The sequence below is a fragment of the Pezoporus occidentalis genome, unplaced genomic scaffold, assembly GCF_034315485.1.
Source record: "Pezoporus occidentalis ecotype Australia unplaced genomic scaffold, CSIRO_AGI_Poc_V1 ctg115, whole genome shotgun sequence".
Taxonomy (NCBI): Eukaryota; Metazoa; Chordata; class Aves; order Psittaciformes; family Psittacidae; genus Pezoporus; species Pezoporus occidentalis.
In genome coordinates, this window is record NW_026912940.1 from 1161551 (window position 1) to 1184071 (window position 22521).

Sequence of the window (22521 nt, forward strand, 5' to 3'; positions counted from 1 at the left end):
TGTATGAAACTGAATGCTAATTCTTGAATGAATTTTTTGGTTTTGAGTGCTGTGTTGAGTGTAACTGTCTAAGAATGCCTTAAGTTATGTAATTATTCTCTCTTCCTTGGAAGAGAGGGGGGTACTAAAAGGTTAGTTAAGTAGCATTCCTCTGCTGACCATCAGTTTTCTGGGGATGTTTACAACCCAGTTATTGTAAAGAACAAATGATGTAAGTCTCTGCATCTGTTATGTTTGATTTATGTTTTAGTCTGAGAAAGTTGGGGCTGTTCAGCCTGGAGAAGAGAAGGCTGCGTGGAGACCTCATAGCAGCCTTCCAGTATCTGAAGGGGGCCTATAGGGATGCTGGGGAGGGACTCTTCATTAGGGACTGTAGTGATAGGACAAGGGGTAACAGATTAAAACTTAAACAGGGGAAGTTTAGATTGGATGTAAGGAGGAAATTCTTTCCTGTTAGGGTGGTGAGGCACTGGAATGGGTTGCCCAGGGAGGTTGTGAATGCTCCATCCATGGCAGTGTTCAAGACCAGGTTGGACGAGGCCTTGGGTGATATGGTTTAGTGTGAGGTGTCCCTGCCCATGGCAGGGGGGTTGGAACTTGATGATCTTAAGGTCCTTTCCAACCCTAACTATTCTGTGATTCTATGTTGTATTAGCGTAATTGTGGTAATGAACTCCCTTGCTTCTCTTTCTGTCTCTTTCCTGCCCTCTATTCAGGAAAGTTTAGGAGAGGCAAATGCTGCATTGGATGCAGCATCAAGGCTTACTGAGCAGCTTGACATCAAAGAGGAGGAGATTGAACACCTTAAGAAGGAAGGTAACTACTTCTTTTACATTCCAATCAGCTCAGGAGACAATATAGTATTCCTAGAAACTTACCGAAATTCATCTCCTATGAGGAAAAGAGTAATTCTGTGCCATCTTTAGAGGTTTTCACTGTTTATAAAGCAAAGTTGAAGAAGTATGCTTACCTTCTGTTAGGGACCTTTCTCAAACAAAAGTCCTATATGGTTGTGGGTTTTTTTGTTCCTCTCCTCCCCCCCCAGTACCAAGGCCCTTAATATAGCAGTTAAAAAAAAATTCATTTTAATATGTGTGTATAATACCAAATGTTGTCAGGCTTTCCCAAGTAACTAACTACCCTATTTGACATAGGGAATACAGTCAGGTAGAGAAAGGGTGTGCTGTTAGCAAGAAATGTAGAGGGAGCAGTTCTTGCACAGATGTGAGACTGAAGAGATTATGTGGAAGATCTTGGACATATCTCTGGATTGTATTTTTAGCTCTCTTTTAAAATAAACTTCCTGATTTCTGATATTTTGAAAGATACCTTCTGCATTGCTCTCAGATTAAGTACTCTAATATTTGGTGAATGTCATTACTTTGGGTTTGCCAGAAGAAGAGCATTTATAGTGAGGGTGGTCAAATGTTGGACTAAGTTACCCAGACACATGGAGCGTCTATCCCGAAAGATACTCAAAACCCAACTGGCCATGATCCAAGACGGGCTCATGTAGATGATCCTTCTTGAGCAGAGGGTTTCAGACTAGAGGATCTAGAGGTCCCTTCCAACATAAATTTATTTGATTTTGTGATTCTGTGAATATTTTGGGGTATGTTTTTGTGTTTGGGTTTTTTCATGTTGAGCATTAAAATTATAGGAAAGCCTAAAAAGACACAGAAATCTTTTACTAAAAAACAGTGCCACTTCAGTGTATTTCTCTTTTATAGCCTTCCACTATTTAGTGTAATCAAATGGAAAAAAATGAGGGTAGCTTCTATACAGGGTATTTAAATATCAAACATCAGTAAGATTTATAAACTGAGACACTCACTTTGAGGTGACAAAATAGTTATATGAGTAACATACGGTCAACTTTTTTTTTCCCACTAGTGCATTAATTTTAGTTTTCATGAGAAAAGTGTCATAGCATTAGCTAAAGTAGGATTCAGAACTAATAATAGTTCTTCTGGATTTCTGTACTTACATCTTAGCCCTGACATGTAATTTTGTCTGCAGTGTTCCATTAAACCAAGAGGGAAAGTTAACTTCTCTTTATCTAGTTCCATGACAGTTTTGCTATAGGTGAACTTATTAACAGTACTGACTGCTGAGGGAATATTAGGCTTTTTTCTTTTTTTGTTATTGTCTTCATGTATCTTTTCCTTCTCTGTTTTCCCAAATTAGCTTTACTTTGTCTTTCACTTTTTATTGTGTGGGTCACCATATTTTGCTATTACTGCAGCATCCTCTGCTATGGTCAGGCTTTCACTGAGCACATGGGATAAATCTAAAATCAGAGGAAAACCTGTGGTTGGTCCCTGAAGCATCTCTAAAAAAGGAGTTTGAGCAGCAAAGATTTGCTTATTCTCTGTGGTTACTTAACAGATTTTTACTTTCTGGGTTTTTTTCCCCCATGTCTGGGGAATTTTGAGTGGATGACTTTAATTCAGGTTTGCTGGGGCAAGACCTGGAAAATATCTGGTGGATGCAGTGGTAACTCTTGCCCTGAACATACAGAACTAATAATTGCTTTTTATTTTTAAATCATGATTTATCTTACTCTTGAGATAAATAATATTTTTTTAAGCATACTTGCTTATGATCATATAGTTGGTGTGTAAAGTCATTTGAAAGTCTTCACAGTTGGAGCACAAACTATTAAAAAGTTTTGACTTCTCTACTATATAGTTGAATGAATAAGTACTCAAAATTAGTTGTGTCTAAGTACAATTTGGCATCCAAATAGGAATGCTTTCTGAGTTCACATATTAATTTTACAAGCTAAATTAAATTTCAAGCTGCTGCATGAATGTACAGCTAAACACATTTGGTTTTAAATTTATGTATCTGTATCTTTTTGCCTTGCCACAGACATTCACAGCAAAAATTTTCAAACACTGGATGGAAATTAACTTTGGCATAGGCAAATCTAGCACTCTCAGTTGGGAAGCTCTTTATTACTGGTTAATTTTGATTGCAAACCTTTGCATATGAAAGCAGGAGGGATTTGAACTTTAAGGGGAAATGGAATCTCAGTATTTTATCAAGCTATGTTGTATTGGCAAGCGATTTACTTGTTAAAAAAAAATTGACAGGATGGTTGCATAAAGGAAACAGCACTTTAATGTTGTTGTAGAATAAATCATAATTTTTATTGAGGAAAAAAAAAGACCACTCCATTTTCTCTATTTACACAAGAAAACATATAATAGCTTATTGAAAATTGTCCAAACACATTCCCAGACACAGTTTTGTTGGCCAAATCTTTTGAAGGATTTCTTTATGGATTTTTTTGGCAGGAGAAGTTATTTTAATGGAAAAGTATAAGATGTACCAGATGCAGTTTTCTGGATTGCCGTAAATGGTTAACAGATTATTGGAGGCTGTTGTAAATGTCTGGTTTACAGCAGTCCGTACTGAATTTTGGCTCAGGTCTTTTTTGTTATTCAGTCTTTTCACATACACGAAGTACGTGTTTGAGTCCTTTTCAACTCTGAAGACTCTATTTTAGAAGGAAATATTCCATTTAAAAAATATGTTTAATGATGAAGTTGCTTAGCCACTGTGGATGGAATATTAGCTGTATAGCTGTCCTTAAAAATTGGTCATCTTTGATATGAAATCTTTTTTGCCAGGAAAAAATAGAAAAATAGAAGACAGCAGAAACATTTCATCTAAGTTATTGATAAGTTTGTTCTAAAATTTATCATGTGAATAAAAATTGAAAGTAAACTTGTGATTGTCTTGCTTTGTAGAGCCGCAATAGCAACAGCGTTAAGATTTACTTGAAACTTATTTTCAGATTTTGTTTTTTGTGTCTTTCTGAGACATTGGTAGTTTAATTTTTTTAAGCCACTTTTACTCTGTGGAGACCCAAATAGGAACTAAACTTCCGTATACGCTCCTACAACTCTTACCATTCCATAATTATATTGCAAATGTTTTTGTGGTCCTATTTAACCACATTTACAAAGTAGCATAATTTTTAAGTAACTTGAAACCTTGAAAGCATGGATTAATACTGCTGTGCCTCACCCTGATGTTTTGAGATAGTTGAATGCTGAAGGGCAGTTATATTAATGGAATGGATTTCAGTGTATATGGATGTAGTTGTTACAATATATATTGTTGTATAATACATATATTTTTGTTTGGGTTTTAACTTGTTTTGAATAAGGAGCTTAATCCTTATGTTACTTAAGAATTTTCCCAGCATGATACTAGTTAGTTTGTTCTACTCTGTACTCTCTAAAACTTGTATTTGTGAAGTAGAACGTCTGTATAAAGATGTGGAGTATCTGAAGTAGGTTGTAACCATGTCACAGCTCAACTCTTTCATGTAGATACATGAAAACTCTGTGCAGGTTCTAATGGAGTAACTGGTGTTGAGAACCATGTTGCATCAGCGTAGTTGTGGCATGCCACATGCCACAATTTATTAAAATTGAAAGTCATGTGGAAGCTAAAGTGGAATGTTTTTCATGCATCCCAGATGATTTGAAGGGTATAAAACTTTATGAAAGTCCCTTTTCCTACAAAGATATTGAGGCTTTGTGGAAATTAACTACCAAATAGATACAAGAAAAGTGTATCTTTTTGTGGGTTTTGTTTTGTTCTTTAAATGAAGCATTTCTGATTGGCATGAGCTCAAGAAGTGTTAAAAAGGTAGGGAAATTTGATTGGCACATTTTCCATAAGATTTGAAGGTAAGCATTCAACCTTATAGAGGGAGATTTTTTACTCTGTTGATAAAACTGTAGGGTAGAGTTGGTCTTCACATGGACAGTCCATGTTATAATATACATGTACTTTTGTACGTCTGTTAGAAAAAAAAGAGCTAGTATTTTGCAAAACCACAGTGTGGTGAAAAATTGTATTTTTGCTGTCTTTAGGTAATTTATAGTTTATCTTCTAAGGATACTTTGTATCCTGTAATAATTTGTTTTCTTGTCTGAGAATGTTAAATTATCAGTGTTCTGGAATCCTGTGTTTAGGGATTTAAATGAAATAAGTTTTTCTAGCACTTCTACTCTGGTTGTACAAACTTACGTAGACCTGAACATCAGATGCTTTTATCCAGTTTCTAGTATATCTGATTTTTTCATAAAGAGAAATTTTTGTGCCTTGTTTCCTTGCAGTCAGAATGTTGTAAAATACTTACAGCAAGTAAAGCTTTCAGGAGGGAGTTTTTTTATTTATTTATCTATTTTGGGCTTTATTTTTGAGTTTTGTGGGAGGTCAGAGGAAACCTGAGTTACTGACACAGAGTGACTGGAATAGTTAGGTCTATTCTGTATTTGACCTAACCAGTGACTTGTGTCTGTGGACTTTTGGAATGATGTTGTGAGGCTCAAGTATGTAGATAGTAGACAAATCGTTGTTGAAATTCAGGAATTTCAGAAAGCTGAAAAGTTATAACGCTAGTGAATGCAGGATCTAAACTCTTCTAATAGTTCCTTTTTCAAGTTTGTTGTGAGGAAGAATAGTCCTTTGTGTGAGCCAAGAGTGTCATGATCAGTATTTTGTTATCCTAGATGAACTGATTTCAGTGCAGCCACTACAGAATGGTATCAGAACTTGAGGTCAGCCTGACAAAAAAAAAAAAAGGGGCAGAAAATTCATGCAGTGGCTCCCAGCACACTGCTACACAACCTCATGTTAATTAACTTAATACTGGCCTTTTCATTTAATTTGCAGGCTGTGATGCTTCACTGAAAGTATTTGCTATTTTCCTCTCAGGTTTTTTTTGGTTCATGGTAGCTGTGCCATTTTTAACTGAATGCTTGTATTCCCAGATGTACAGGAAATCTGGCAAGAATGGAAAGCCTTTCTTGCCAGCATACTGAATCGTGAAGCACAGCACTGGTTCTAGGATGCATTAGTGTGTCCCAGCATGCTGTTTCAAGAGCTTACATCAGTTGTCAGGAGCAGGAAAGGTCCTAACAGAACAGAACCACAAGTAACTGATGTTGCCTTGCTAGCTGGTAATTCTCCTGGGAGACTGGAGAACTCCTTAGTACTTCAAGGCTCTAGCAACTTGATAGTGGAGCATGCAGATTTAGGAAATATTTGAGGTTAAGTACTGAGGTCAAAATACCTGATGCCAACATGCAGTTTGGTCAGATGATGAGAAAGATTGCCAGCACAGCACTATAGACCTTGATCAAGAGTTTCTTTCCAGTTCTGTGTTATCTAGGTGGAATAGAGCAGTTCATCACACCTTCTGCAGTTGATCTATTTTCTGTGTATTCTTGTGCTTGAACATTGAGTATTGTTCTGAAAATTTTAGCTTATGATTTCAAATAATGATCACTTAAGTTGACATTTGTTTAGAAAAATGAGCTAATTTTATTGGTTTGGTTTTTGTTTGTTTTTTTTTTAAAGCACCATCATTATTAGTAAGTTTTGCAACAAAGTTTAAATTTTTGTTTATTTGGTGTGCCATTTTATAGGTGAGATCAGAAGAGAAATGTTAGAAGATGTCCAAAATAAACTAATGAATCTTATGAACAGCACAGAAGGAAAAGTGGACAAGTAAGTCTTTAATTAAAGATTTGGTATACATTTTTGGTTTTCATTTCTGACAACGTACAGATATATTACTAGCACAGATGCAAGAACAGTGCAATACTGTGCTTCTGTGTGTGACCTTGTAATTATACTTTGATTATTTTGACATTTTTCAATTACACAGTATCACAGTATGCTAGAGATTGGAAGGGACCTCAAAAGATCATCTAGTCCAATCCCCCTGCCGGAGCAGGAACACCTAGATAATGTTACACAGGAATGTGTCCAGGCGAGTTTTGAATGTCTCCAGGGAAGGAGACTCCACAACCTCCCTGGGCAGCCTGTTCCAGTGTTCTGTCACCCTCACCAAGCAGAAGTTTCTTCTCAAGTTTAAGTGGAACCTCTTGTGTTCCAGTTTGTACCCATTACCCCTTGTCCTATCATTGTTTGCCACTGAGTAGAGCCTGGCTCCATCCTTGTGACACTCCCCCTTTATATATTTATATACACTTATAAGGTCACCCCTCAGTCTCCTCCAAACTATAGAGACCCAGCTCCCTCAGTCTTTCCTCATAAGGGAGATGCTCCACTCCCTTAATCATCTTTGTTGCCCTGCGCTGGACTCTCTCCAGCAGCTCCCTGTCCTTCTTGAACTGAGGGGCACAGAACTGGACACAATATTCCAGATGGGGTCTCACCAGGGCAGAGTAGAGGGGAAGGAGGACCTCTCTCGACCTACTAAGCACCCCCCTTCTAATACACCCCAGGATGCCATTGGCCTTCTTGGCCACAAGGGCACAGTGTTGGCTCATGGTCATCCTGTCGTCCACTGGGACCCCCAGGTCCCTCTCCCCTACACTGCTCTCTAACAGGTCGTTCCCCAACCTATACTGGAACCTGGGGTTGTTCCTGCCCAGATGCAGGACTCTACACTTTCCCTTGTTATATTTCATCAAGTTATTCCCTGCCCAACTCTCCAGCCTGTCCAGGTCTCGCTGGATGGCAGCACAGCCTTCTGGCGTGTCAGCCACTCCTCCCAGCTTAGTGTCATCAGCAAACTTGCTGATAGTACACTCAATTCCCTCATCTAAATCATTGATGAATATATTAAATAATACCGGTCCCAGTACTGACCCTTGAGGCATTCCACTAGTTACAGGCCTCCAACTAGGCTCCGCCCCATAGACTACAACTCTCTGGCTTCTCTCCTTCAGCCAGTTCACAGTCTACCTCACTACCTGATCATCCAGACCACACTTCCTCAATTTAGCTGTGAGGATGCTGTGGGAGACTGTGTCAAATGCTTTGCTGAAGTCAAGGTAGACCACATCCACCGCTCTGCATCATCCATCCACCGTGTTATTTCCTCATAAAAGGCTAAGAGATTGGTCAAGCATGATTTCCCCCTGGTGAAGCCATGTTGACTGCCCCTCATAACCCTCTTATCCTTGATATGCCTTAAGATGGCACCAAGGATAAGGTGTTCCATCACTTTCCCAGGGATGGAGGTGAGGCTGACCGGTCTATAGTTACCCGGGTCCTCCTTCTTGCCCTTTTTGAAGACTGGAGTGACATTTGCTTTCCTCCAGTCCTCAGGCACCTCTCCCGTTTCCCAAGACTTGGTAAAGATGATGGAGAGTGGTCTAGCAATGACTTCCACCAGTTCCCTCAGCACCTGCGGGTGCATCCCATCTGGACCCATGGATTTATGGATGTCCAGATTGCTCAACTGGTCTCTAACCCATTCCTCATCGACTAAGGCAAACCGCTCCGTTGACCTGACTTCATCTAAGGTCTCCGGGGTACAGGGCTCTTCAGGACTGCCTGCAGCAGAGTAGACAGAGACAAAGAAGGCATTCAGTAACTCTGCCATCTCTGTATCTTCTGTCACCAGGGCACCCATCCCGTTCATCAGTGGGCCTACATTGCCTCTGGTGTTAGTTTTATCTGCCATGTATTTGAAAAAGCTCTTTTTGCTGTGCTTGACCCTTCTCGCCAGGTTTAATTCTAAGGAGGCCTTAGTCCTCCTAGCTGTCTTCCTGCATCCTCTAGCAGCAGCCTTATATTCCTCCCAAGTGGCCAGCCCCTCCTTCCATGACCTGTAAACTCTCCTCTTCCACTTGAGCATACCCAGCAATTCCCTATTTAGCCACGCAGGTCTCTTGGCCCTCTTCCTTGACTTCCTACTTGTCGGGATGCTCCGATCTTGAGCTCGGAAAAAGCAATCCTTGAATGCCAACCAACTATCTTAGGTCCCTTTACCTTCAAGCAGCCTTGCCCATGGGATTTCCCCTAGCAATTGCTTGAAAAGGCCAAAGTTTGCCCTGCTAAAGTCCAGGGTTGCAATTCTACTTGCTATTTTACTGGTCCTACCACACAAGATCCTGAACTCCACCATCTCGTGGTCGCTGCAACCAAGGCAGCCCTCAACCCTTACTGCTTCAACCAGACCCTCCTTGTTAGTGAGGATGAGATCCAGCAGCGCTCCTCTCCTGGTCGGCTCATCCACCATTTGTATGAGGAAGTTATCATCCATACACTGGAGGAACCTCCTGGACTGTGGCTGGGTTGCTGAGTGGTCCTTCCAGCAAACATCAGGGAAGTTAAAATCCCCCACGACGACCACGGCCTGTGACTGTGAGGCCGCTCTCAGCTGCCTGTAGAAGGCCTCGTCAACTTCTTCACCCTGATCTGGGGGTCTGTAACAGACACCCACAACAGTATCTCCCCTGCCAGCCTGCCCCTTAATTCTCACCCACAGACTCTCAACTCGCTCGTCATCTGTCCCCGGACAGAACTCGGTGCATTGTAGTTCCTCCCGCACATAAAGAGCAACCCCACCACCCTTCCTGGCTGGCCTGTCTTTTCTGAAAAGGACATAGCCCTCCATGACTATATTCCAGTCATGCGAGCTGTCCCACCACGTCTCTGTAATTGCCACCAGATCATAGTCTCCTGACTTAACACAGGTTTCCAACTCCTCCTGCTTATTTCCCATGCTGCGCGCATTGGTGTACAGACATTCCAGGGAGCGAGCTGAGCACACCGATTTCACCCTAGGATTATAGGAGGCCTCCCAGTCTTCATCAATTCTGGAGCGCTGCCCCACTGGGGCAAGCCCAGCTACAACCCCATCCCCCTTCGAATCTAGTTTAAAGCTCTCCAAATGAGCCCTGCTGATTCATGCCCCAGCATCCTTTTGCCTCTGTGAGATAAACCTTTCCCACTTGTCATTGTCCAGACTGGTGCCCTATAAAACCAGCTGTTATCAAAGAATCCAAAGCCCTGCCTGTAGCACCAGTCTCAAAGCCAATTGTTCATGAACTGAATCTTCCCATTCCTTCCCACATCATCAGTGGAAGATGGGAGGAGTGAGGAGAAGATCACTTGAGCCCCAGACTCTTTGACCATCCGCCCCAAGGCCCTGTAGTCTTTCTTCATCCCCCGCAGACTGTGGGAAGCAGCTTCCTCCCCACCTGTCTGGAAGACCAGCAGCGGGTAGTAGTCTGTCGGGTGCACCAGGTTGAGGAGCGCCCTGGTGATATCCCTGATCCGGGCTCCAGGCAGACTACACACTTCCCTATGATGAGGGTCAACTCTGCATATCGGGCCCTCTGTTCCTGTCAGAAGGGAATCCCCTACTACAATGACCCTTCTTTCTTTCTTAACAGAGGCAGTCTTGAGGTGCAAAGTTGACCGCCTTGTAGGCTGGCCTTGCACCACATTCTCACCTACCTCTCCTTCAAGATCCAGGGCCTCGAACCTATTACGGAGGGACACCTGGGGAAGCAGGGCAGGAAGGGGGGAGGGTTGCCCACGACGCCGAACTGGAACTTGCTTCCAGCCCTCATCGTCTTTTTTGGTCCCCTACCTCTGCACAACAGCTACAGGGCAGCGGGTGTCTCAGGCCATCCCCCTCTGTGTGAGAAGGCAAGGGGTACTTCCCCTTTTGGGGGGTATCTCCCTGGAACCGTTCCGACTGGCACGCCAGGGAGTTACTCCACCAGTCAATCTCCCTTTCACACTCCCTGATGGTCCTCAGCATCTCAACCTCCTCAAGGTTTGCCACCAGGCTAAGCAGATCTTCTACCTGCTCACACCTCGTGCAGGTGGAATGCTGTCCTCCCTCCCCCGGCAGCAGCAAGCTCTGGCACTCCCTGCCTCCAGAGACCTGAACAGCCACGGTTTGGGACGGGGTCTCTGTCTGAGTTGCTGCAGTCATCTTACTGCAAATTGCTTGGTGGTTGTAAATAGTAATTTTGATTAGTAAAATAGCAGTGTAAATTTTGATTACTGAGGTGCTCCTTAAGTCAAAGTGCTCTTCAATAGCATGAGCTCTGCAAATGGAGATTAAAGTTCTTGATAAACATCTGTTATAATGTTTAAGGTGTGAACAGCCAGCCCTTTCATGTAGCTAGCAATACCTGGATGTTGTGTAAATCTCTCTTCTTTAGTAATTTTTTTTTCCCCTTCTCTTTACCAATTAGAACTGAAATGGGGGATAGGCAAGTTGGTTTCCCTGCCCTCTTCATTTATATCTTCATCTGGGAATACACATAAGTATCTTTTTAAATGGTCTCCTGAATCCATATCTTAGAATAAATTCTTTCCCTGATTGTAGTACTTGCATCAAGATTAGTGCATGTACAATGTAGTTTCATCTTTTTGCATACAGTATTTCTAGTACTGTCCAAATTGACATCTACTATATAAGAAATATTGTAGGGGAGGGAAGTGAGTGAGTTACCCTTTTAGTTCCTTGTATTAGATTGATTTGGATTATTGTAAGTTAGGCAAGAGTATGAGGAATAAATGCATCAGTATGACAGTATCAAGTGTTATGTAAGAGCAGACTGTGTAACAAGCTTCTGTTGTTCCGCAGGCTCCTGATGAGAAATCTCTTTGTTGGACATTTTCATACTCCAAAAAATAAGCGTCCTGAAGTGCTAAGGTTAATGGGCAGTATCTTGGGAATAAAAAGGGAAGAACTTGATCAGGTAATGCTTTGCAGAAAAGTAGACTTCCTTTTTTATGTGCAGCATCTTTATCTGAAAATAGAATGACTTGCTGCTAAACTAAATGCGCCTGCACATCTTGTGGGGAAAGTGGGGGGGGTTTTATGTGGGACACGCTGATTTTAATGGACTCTTCTGATAACATTATTTTAGTAGAATGGATTTGATTTTGCTGAGGAATGCTAACACGGAAAGAAAGGGATTTAACTTTGGGCTATTGTGTATAATAGCTGGAATATGTCTGTTAACAGAAAAGTAAGCTAGTTTTGTATGTAACACTAGGTATTGTGAAAAATGTGGGGCTTATATTTTTAAATAAAAAGCCTTGGTTTTAGATTGCCAGTCTTCGGGAGGCAGAGAAGAAAATTTTAACAGTAATTAAAGTATTTATCTGTAGGATTCCCACACAGTCATGGTGAATAAATATAATGAGCACAGTGTTGCAGTTTCCTTTACCTGCTGCCTTATTTTTGGTTTCCAAATTTTTAATTATTTTTTTTTAATACTTTCTAGTTATTATCTGAAGACCAAAGAGGAGTTACAAGATGGGTCACTGGCTGGCTTGGTGGAGGAGCTGGGTCAAAGAGCGTCCCTAGCACACCTTTGAGGCCAACTCATCAGAACATTTTTAATAGTGTAAGAATTAATTGTGTATTCTCTATGCTTGAGTGGAAAAAATGGGGCAGTTGCATATTAATGCTGATTTTTGGTTCATCAGTATATTGAGTTACTGATGCTACTGTATCTTGCATTATTTGCTTTGTACAGTTGATTTTGGTGTAAGGGTTTGGGTTTTTTTGGTTTGGGGTGTAGTTTGTTGGGGTTTTTTTCCTCACTAAGTAAATAAATAGGCATTGATGACAACTGTACAATATTAAGTGTTGGGCTAATACAGATACCCAGTTACTGTTCCACTGGTTCCTGAGATCACTGACTTCTTACAGTATGTACTTTATCTTGCAAACTGACAGTGCTGGAGGTTAAATATATGTGGTGGTCTGGAATTCTATAATAGACAGCCATGACATTATATTTTGACGACTGTGTTTCCATGTGTGCTTGAAATTTCATTTGAAAGGTTTTCTTAGCTGCTGCAGCTAGTCCCTCTTACGTGCAGGTTATAAAGTTGATATTTTAAGCTTTCAAACACTGTAAAGCAACAGTTCTCATAGTGTGATCTGTGGGAGCAGTTTGTCTATTGAACTTTCTGTTTTGCAGGCCAGTAAATAATGCAGTCAGGGATAGAATACTGAGGGACTGGGCTTTTTGGATGAACCTTAGGTATTTTTCTTGCTGAGCTAGAAGAGTATGTTGAGAATTGAGTCCTGTAAAATATCATAAAAAGGGTAGGGATTGGTTTTTGACCACTAAAATAATATAGGCATTTAAGCCACCAGAAAATTGTGGTCTGATTAACTGCAGATGTAAAAGAGGAAAATAAATGCTTTATTAAGCCAAAACTTTTTTTTGTGATGCTGCTGATGCCTTAGTTGTTTCTTTATTCAAGACTTTTTGCCAAATAAAGAAAGTAGTGGGTTTTAAGAGAAAAGTTGCAAATTTATGTTCCTGGAGGAGTGATTTGCTTGAGCGTGATCACAGGAAATAAACACCATGATATCAGTCATTAGCAGCATGGGATGCTTTAAATCCATAATGGAACTATGGTGGAAGTATGTGTGTTATATTTAGAATTTTATCTGTTTCACAAAAATACTACTTCCTGAGATCACAAAACCCTGCGTATTTTGTAAATAAATTTCATTGTCATCAGTAAGGACTACTTAGTACCACATACTTAGTACTAAGTACCCACACAAAATTTTTGGGAGGCTGTTGATGCCTTCTTGGTATATGTATGTTTGTGTTTTTAACTTACATACTTTTCAACAGAGCTTCAGTAAAATGTACTAACTGGTAGCCTCATGTAGTCTTTTTCAGAATTGTTTGTGAAATTCCTCGAAACAGAATCTTGCCCAAGCCTTCCTCCACCGAAGCTGTCTGTTCCTGATATGAAACTTTTAGGAGCAGCAGGAGCTGGTAAAACTATCAGTACTCCATCCAATGTTCAAATGCAAGGTAACATTTGAAGGAAAACTTGAATTCTTGCACAGAACATAAATAACTAAAGGTAGCATTTTCAGGGGCATTTCAGGGATTCTGTGCTTCCTCTTGTGAGCTAGGAATTTGATTTCTCCCTTCCCCCCAGCTCCCTGCCTGCAGTTTCATACTTTCTCTTCTATTTCTTTTTTTCCTTCCCCCACCCCTTCTTCCCACTGCTTCTGTACCCCGCTTCCTGAAATCTCAATACAGAAGGTCATAGGGATCAAATTCCCTTTGATATAGAGAGGCTCTAACAGCACCTGTTAGAGCCAAACAGATGCTGTGCAGACAACTCCATATGGTATATCACTGAACCCAGTTCTGATTTTTGGCATCCCTGTTTGTCAGCTTGGATCTTACTGAGTGAAGAGTGCAAGTAATAGCAACCTGGTATTGCCTGTCTGTTAGATAGAATCTGGTTCCTCAGGGAGGATGGACATAAAATCAGTTAAGTATATGGCCTGATTTGAAATCTCTGTAAGCTGTGCATGAGTGTTAACTTTGACTTTTTCCTATGGGAAAGAAGAATTATTCCTATATTATGCTTGTTGAAATGAATGCATTTTTGTCTAAGTAATGCAAGAACTAAAAATTTTTTAATGTACATTTAAGACTTGACTTTAATGCAGTCCTGCTGATTTGCAGAAGCTTGTTTTGATTCAAACTTTTACCAGTGAATTAAAAAAAAACCAAAACCTACAACCCCAAAACCCTGTAAGTTGTATAACTACAGAGAGATAAGCTAAAAACCCACTTTGAATTTGTATAAAATAGCTGTATGTTACAAAGTATAAATACTTAATTCATAATGTGAATTAGATATTTATATTATGAATTATTATATTTATGAATTATGAATTAGTATTTCAGTGTGAAATACTAATTTATCTCTGAAAGCAGTATGTATTTATTTTCTTAATAAACCTAAATTAAGTTTAGTTTTCTTTTTACTCTTTTTTGCTTGTACTACAACAGTAATACAATTTGCTTTACTTTGAAAAAAAAAGAGAAAAAAGCCAGTTTCCTTGTCTGGAAGAACCAGATTCTTGGTTCCTTTTGTCTATACAGGAGCTAAATTTCTGGGTGTTTTAAGTTTTTGTTTCCGGAAATAAACCATATGGTAGCAGTTTTTAAATGCTGGACTCAAATGTCAGTAGAATATCCACAGAGAAATGCAGTCAGTCTTGAACTTGTGGCCTGAAGTGTAGACATAGGAATTTTTCAGTAAAAGAAGCAGTGGCAGATGAGATCCAAGATAAGAGGGAACAGAGAGAATTAAAGTCCTTGTGAGTGATTATAGCAAGAAGATGGGATTTTCGTGTTGCAAAAGTAATGGGCAATTTTAGAGTTTGTTTGTGAAGAAATCCTGTAAAAGTGGGTAGAGTTATGAATGCTTTCTAACAAAGTGTTTTCATTGGTGGGTTTTGTTTTTGTATTTCAGATTCTGCAGTCTCAGTAGTGGGCAGGAGACCAGACACAAATCCATTTTTAGCACCTCGATCTGCAGCAGTGCCTCTCATAACACCTGCCAGCAGTTCTGGACATCTGCTTATGAAACCTATTTCTGATGCACTGCCCACTTTCACACCACTGCCAGTGTCCCCTGATGCCAGTGCTGGTGCTGTACTAAAAGACCTTCTGAAACAGTAGATAATCTTGTACCAATATGATGATAGTAGCACTTTAAGGAAAATGAGAACACTATGATGTATATAATTTACCACAATGAGGCCTTCTGTAAAAAGTCACATACTTGTATCTAGCTTTTCTTTTAATTACAAACTAACCAGTGTTTTGGAAATTCTAATGGTCGCATGAATAGCTGCCTTCTTTATAGTAGGAGTTCATTTTGGGTGTGGGTTAAATGTTAAAATGAGAAAAAAAAAATCCATCTTGTTGCTAGATTGTCAGAAGACAAGTAGAAGGACATTTAAACCTTAATTATACTCTAAGTTCTTTCAGTTATGCATAGACAGCGTTAACTCTTTGGTGTTGAGATTTTTTTTTCCATTAAAATGATCTTCCACTGACAGTGGCCTTCAAGACCACAATTAAAAAAAAATAGTCTTCAGCCAAAATTGGTCACATCTGGGGGCAATTTGAGACATCTTAATCTCATTTTGCGCAACTGTTTCATTTCTCCTCCCCTTTTCCCCACCCCAGACAAATGGCTGCTTTCAGCAGTCAAACCCATCAGCACCAAGGAGTTAATTGTGGAAGTGACTGCTTCATTTTCTAGAGGTGTCCGTGTGATGAAGAGTGGGTAACTTAGCAAAAGATAGGTTCACATATATAAAGACATTGTACTGTAATAATCTGAGATGTATATTTGAAAGACTTTTATCTTGCGGGATTTTGTAAATCCAAATATAGGCTTAAAGCTTGAACACATGTATAGAATTTAAAGGGAAGAAGATGCTTACTTATCTCAAATGTTTGAATAGGTCTTTGTAAGACCAAGACCAAAGGCAATTATTCTGTAAATTTTGCTGTGATCACTTGTATACTGTGTTTGGCAGGTAAAGAATGAAGTTGCATACTAAAGGATAAAAGTCATCTTCAAAGTGAATCTGAAATACAACATCTTCCATTTAAAATGTGTAATTTCTAAATCTTTTTGTATGTCATTCCTTGTTCAGTCAGTGTTAAGGTAACTGTTGTGCAAGTTCTATATTAGAACTGTCAAACTTCTCATTTTCATTAAGATTCTGGATTAAATAGTTGTAACAGTTATATTTAAATAAAATCAATTACTGAAACTTGTACAGAATCAACCAAAATAATGCAGAAAGTCTTTGCATTGTAGAGGTCAAGTAGTGATTTTCTTTTGCTGCCTTGAAATCTAGCAGAGATTTTTAATTACTGTATTTACCTTAAGAACTGCTTGAGTTGCTTGTCTTCAGTATGACTAGAAGACTACATGAAGTTGGAAGTGGATTGACCATATTGAATTTTTATTTGAAAGTTTTTACTTCATTATAGACAGTTTGGCAGTTAAGTTTCTGGAAGGATAGCAGCTGCACATGGTATACCAAAGTAAGTTCTGAATTGTGTAATAAATGTAACGTGGATTTGAAATTACCTTGGCTGAGAACATTCCAGTTTGGTACTTCAGATGTACCTCATCATTTAAACTGGAATGATATAGGTACTTTTTTTTTTCTGTAACAAATACAAAGAAAACTGAAATCTGGTGGCTTTTGTGCAGTCTCTCGTCTTGTAATCATATCTGTTTAAAGATAGGTATACATATATGTATATATATATAACAGCTTCAGAATAAAATCACCTTTTGGTGAGCCAAAGCAGAAAGAAATGTTTAGTTTTTAAGAACTATGTGACGTACAGTATGAATTACAAATGGACTCATGTTGCTCACTATCCTCTGAATGTACTAACTGAGCAGATCTTTATTGTGCAGATTTTTTCTTTAGTTGCTGAGGATTTGATATGTACAAGTTTCTCTTCCAGGAAGCTCTAGAAATGCCAGTAAATGAAGTGTAGACCTTTTTTTTTTTTTCTGCCTGCTGTAAATCAGCTCTATTTATTTAGTAAGCTATGAGGAGGGAAATCTAAAACCAAGAAAGGTATTGTAGAACTTCAGTTACTCATTAAGCTACTTCCTTAAGTCCTAGGTGGTCTATTGAGCTATGGGGAAAATTCCCATGGCTTAAGAGGTTTCTGTTCTAGGGATGCTTATGTTATAACTAAATTGCTGGGTCTTGTTGCTTTGTTAGAAATCAAATGTGCTCTGTGTTCTAGGCAGTACTTTTGCATTGAATAGTGTAGAACAACTTCAGTGCCTTGTTGGTCCTTAGACTGTGTCACAGATTATTCTAAACTTTCAAGATTTGTTTTTATTGAAAGATTAGCAGATATATTTTTTCCTCTAATTTTTCTTAGTGTTTACTTTGTGCTTGATAACTGTTTCATATGTATTTACCTTGCCAGTTTCCCACTTCTAAGTATGTGACTCATGTAGTCTACCCTGTTAATTGTGTGGGTCTTTCACATAGAGTATGCATGGGGGGAAATTCTCTCTGGAATTTGAGCAGGTGCAGTAGTTGAGAACCTTTGTTCTTCGTTTGACTTAATTTTTCTCTTTCACCTTGCTTTTTGCAGGGGGAAAAAGAGTATGGTCCTCCTAGTTTTGGTCTAACAAGCTGTCAGTTATCTTCAGTGATAAGGTAATAGAATTCTAGTAAAGAATTCATTTTGCAAACTTGACATAAAGGGAAAAAATAAGGATTAGGATTTTCTGTACTCCTCTTTACACTCTTTTGTATTTTGCTGTTCTTTGCTCATCCTGCATTCTGTCCAAAGAGAAGGAAGTAACTGGTTAATCTTCCAGTTGTTACTGTAGGAGAGCGCACAATTTCTGTGTGTTGTTTTTATTTTTGGGGTGTTTTAAGTTAAACTCTTTGCATTAAACCAGTTAGCTACAGACATATAATTTGGCACATTATAGTGACCAGTGTAGAAAAAAAAAATTTAAACCAAATATTAGTTCCCAGCCTGCATTTTGTCATTGCTTCTTATTCATTTTCCTGACCCATTTTGCATAAATAGTTACCAGTAAGGCAGGCTACCTGGAACACATATAGCAGTGACTGATTGATAAAGTGAAAGAGACGGAATGGGAGATGCTTGCCTCTTAAGAATGTAACATTATCCCATGCATCATGAAAGCTGCACAATTTTAATCCTTGATGTCATCTTGTTGCAAGTTTTGATTACTGGCATGTAATCCAAAAGATCAAGAGTAACTTTCTCAACTTGTTTAATGAGACATACTTGTAAACTTGATGTTGTACTGGGAGTAGATTTTACCAGAATAAAATTAAAATTTATGGAGAGACGTTGTTACACCATGGAAATAACAAAAATAAGTTTCATGCATTCTTTCAGAGAGGTCTTCAATTTATCTAGACATGCAAACCAAACTAGTGTTTGTGTTGATATGCTTTCGTCAACGTTTTAATAGACATCTGGTAGTGGTAGCAGTAGGGCTTAAGGAATTAAAAACATTGCATGCATTTGTTTTAGTTTGGCTCTTCTTTTCCCCCCTTCAAGTAAATTTAATAGTTTGTTGTCTTGAGTAGGTGTCTTTCAGGTGGAAAGTTTGTAATTAGGTTTCTTAGAAAATAATATATAAGAAATACCAGCCTGTTTTTTGTTCTCTTGTGTTTCACCATTACATGCTGCTGAATCCATTTGCAGCCCTGCAAAGCTTTAATGTGGAAACCAGTCTTCAATAAAAAAAATTGAGGACTACACAACTGCTGGCATTCTGTTTAAAGGAAAAAATAATTTGTACATGGCAGTTCACAGCAGTTCACAGCAGTACCAACACTGACTTTTAGACAGTTGTATTCATCTCAAGCTTACAGAAGCTGAGAAGTACCTGAAAGCATCACCTGTTGTATCTCAAAGGCATTTTGTAGCAAATAGTCTTAAAGCATATTATCAGCGGGAGTGTACAAGAAATGTGCCTGTTTGCAGGTGGTGGTACATCTGTTGAAAGGCTAATTTGGACAAATTTATTCCAAATTTTAGTTCAGCCATGCTGCAAAAAGTCAAAATGTTGTGCCAAAAAAAAAAAAAAAGTATCAAGTGATTAAAGGCTTATTTTCTTTGTTGTAGATAACGGTTGGAATATAACTTGTGTTTTTTTCATACATAAAATGGGGCATTTCTCATGCAGTAAGTGCCTGTATCAAGTAATTTGATGTTTTGTGCCTTCTTACTGAGCTTGCAGCATTGCTGATTAAAACTAATTTCTTTTAAAATATTAACAGATGTTGTACATCATCCTTGAGCACTGATAGTGAATTAATCTTTCTCTGCTCTTGTGTTAAGATACCCATTAAACAGCTTCTCATAGATAAGATTTTAAAATCAGTGTTGCATGTGCTCAAGTTTCTATCAGTCTCTGACAGACTGCCTTTGAAAAGGTTGACCTTTCTTGGTCTGTGATGAGTCAGCCAATAAATACTACGGTACCACCAAAAGCATTTCACAGGCCTCTTAAGCGGACTGAAAACACACAATTTTCTCTATTTGTAACCATTTTGATTTAAGTTCTTTTACGCCTTGGGTTGTTTTGGAGGGGTGTTTTTTGGATTGTTCTTGTTGGGAACCATACTCAGACATTTTCTGCTTTGAGGAAATGAGATGCAGCTCCTTGCTGCTGGTAGGTCCAGCTATGTGGAATGTTCCACCCAGAAAGAAAATGCCACTTTTTTTAAAGTCTGCTTCTGCAATTCTGTTTGACTCCTATTACCACAGTAATGTACACTATTGAATGTACACTATCTAAGAGTGCCTTCCTGCAAATATTGTAGTTCCACAGCTGGGATGGCTCTTGCAGCTGTAGAAGCTGAGCTTCTGTATTACTAGATTCCCTAACTAGTGATAAGAATGTGGTTGTGGAGTGCAAAGCTGAACACAGAGTGAAATCTTGAACTGCTAAAAAAAGAGATACAGATTCACATGAAAAGTTCAAGGTAATTAAAAAAAAAAAGAAGAGGGATGGGATATGCCTGATGACTCTCTCTTGCCATATTTCTGTTGTCATTTATTAGGTGGACTAGAAAAATGCAGCAGTCAAGAAAACCATAAAACTAGTAGCATGGTCCCAGAAGACTTGGTTTTGGGTGAAGTGAGAAAAAATCTGCTAAATTTAATACATGTACCTCATGATCAAATTTAACATTGATTACCCTGACAAATTCAAAACCATTCATTATGCTCATAAGATGAAAGAATAATTCCTATTTTAAAGATATGGTGTCTGTTGGTAGGGATTGGAGCTTTGCTACATCTATAAAAAGGTCAAACTCAACATCATCTCAAGCTTGGAGGAACTTTGCTGAATACACAAATGGGGGAACTTCACAGCTAAGGCTATGCCTCAAGGCTGGTCTGCCACACACCAACTGAGCTGAGCCACAGAAACTGAGAGCAGCCAAGATAATTGCCTTTTCAGTGGCAGTTTCTGGTCACCAGTGATAGCAGTTGCAGGAAGCTCTGTAGCAGTGTTCTATTTTGCTGGAATTTTGCCCTAAATCAATAAACTAGTAGTAGCCATCACTGTCGCAAAGCCACAATATCTAATGTTTGTTGAGGGAATAATTAATAGGGGTCAGGGAAAAGAAGCACATAATGCACTCAAAATGGTGTATGTTTTATCTTTTGGCAGCCTTCTGCAAAAAACTATTCTATCATGCAGAAAAAGTTGGGTGATTGATCTTGACCTAGTAAAGGCAGACGGGTGGTAGTTCCTGGTTCTCTGGAACAGGAAGCACTGCTAAACATAACCCACTGAGAACAGGAAGTCAAGAGTTATAATGCTTCAAATTGAAGTTTTGTGAAGTAGGGAGTAGGCAGCTAAGGACATGCTAAGATTTTGAGAATTTGACCTTTTGGTGCTGCCCAGAGAGGCAGAAGCCCATGTTAGGTTTGGCAGAGGCAACTGCATTTACACAACTGGAGGTACCCTGAATCCATGTGCTTCCTGAGCATTAGTAGAGTATTATCAATAAAAATATATTTAGCCTAAGCAACAAAGTGGCCACTGGATGTAAACAGTGCAACAGTAAGGCGTATCAGTTTTGAGCAAGTAAAGTGAGTTGAATAAAAATATTAGTTCCTAATTGGGAACATGTAAACAATGAGAACTGCAAACGTTATTTTGCAGGAGAGTAAGTAGTCACCATGAGAGTGATCCAGAGCACTTTCAGGTGTGGGTGTCTGAGATACTGTATTTAGAAAGGGAAATAAAAGATTGAGCATTCAGCTAGCCATGGGGGGAGCCAACCAGATGAAATATTGGTTGTAAAATTAACCTTTATGCACAAATGTTTCACTTGTCTCCTGCAGCAGTTTTCTTTATTGTTATAAGGTATTAAAGTACTTGGGCAATACTTCGGTTGTAATAAAAGTGGTTTTAGAATTGCAAGCAAATCACGGAGTTGATTCTGGTTCATTCATATTGTTTTGGTTTATCTGCTATACTGTGGATCCAACACTAAATTTTACCAGGAGTAAAAAATATAGTAAAGGAAGTGGCTTGAATGGTGAACTGGAGCAGTGAAAAATAGTCATCAAAACTGAAACTTTCTCTGGAACTAGAATTGGAAAATATTTAGACTGCACTTTGCTCTGTATTCCTAAGTAGTGGGTGCCAGTAATAATGAAGGCAAACAGAAGACTGCCTTACTTTTGACAATAGGAGCAGGAACACATGTTTAACAGTTTTCAACTAGCTTAGAGGAGGCCTATTATGAAACTACAAAAATTTGAGGAGTACAGGATTCTAAAGAAAACCAGTGAGTCATAACCAGGTTTGCCAAATCTGTCTGGACCCAAACCCAGACTGAATAGCACATTGTCTGCAGAGTATTCAGGATCGAGGACCTGCAGAGAGGCATCTGCAAGCAAAGGTCTTGTAGATAGTACCTCTGTCTTTGCTGGACTCTTGACAGGTTGATGGCTATGGTGTGCTGCTCAGAACCTGCCTACTTGGACTGGTGATTCAGGGACCCCTCAGCACTCTCGTGGTGTTCTTCTGAAGTCAGTAAGTGGTTCCAGCTTCCTTGTACTGGTACTTTTAATAGGCAGTCTGAAGCCTGCACTGCCCTGGTCAAATATGGTTAGTAAATCTAGTTCATGAAAGAAATGTTTTCATTAGAAACTACAATGGAATAGGGAAACATCAGAAGTCATTGCAATTGATCAAAACCTGAAGGGCCCAGAGATATAAACAAAACCCTAGTGAGAGGCCAAACTGAGACTGAATTATGCTTGTAACTGACTGGAAGAAGCTTATATGTACTCTGCCACAGTGACGTTGTCTTTGTGCTTGACACTTGAATGCCCCAGTTGCCCAGGG

The 22521-nt window shown here is 39.2% G+C and overlaps 1 protein-coding gene across 2 annotated transcripts in view; it reads left to right on the top strand.

Annotated features, from left to right (window-relative positions):
• TRIP11 (thyroid hormone receptor interactor 11) overlaps window positions 1-18484 on the top strand; it is a 39917-nt gene extending 21433 nt beyond the window's left edge. For both annotated transcript variants that reach the window (XM_062637770.1, XM_062637781.1), the window contains 6 exons: window positions 717-816; window positions 6456-6537; window positions 11396-11510; window positions 12042-12164; window positions 13457-13604; window positions 15070-18484. In XM_062637770.1, the coding sequence (XP_062493754.1) occupies window positions 717-816; window positions 6456-6537; window positions 11396-11510; window positions 12042-12164; window positions 13457-13604; window positions 15070-15278 (777 nt within the window). In that variant the 3' untranslated portion in view covers window positions 15279-18484. The remainder of the gene's footprint in view (window positions 1-716; window positions 817-6455; window positions 6538-11395; window positions 11511-12041; window positions 12165-13456; window positions 13605-15069) is intronic.
• The last annotated feature ends 4037 nt before the right edge of the window (window positions 18485-22521 follow it).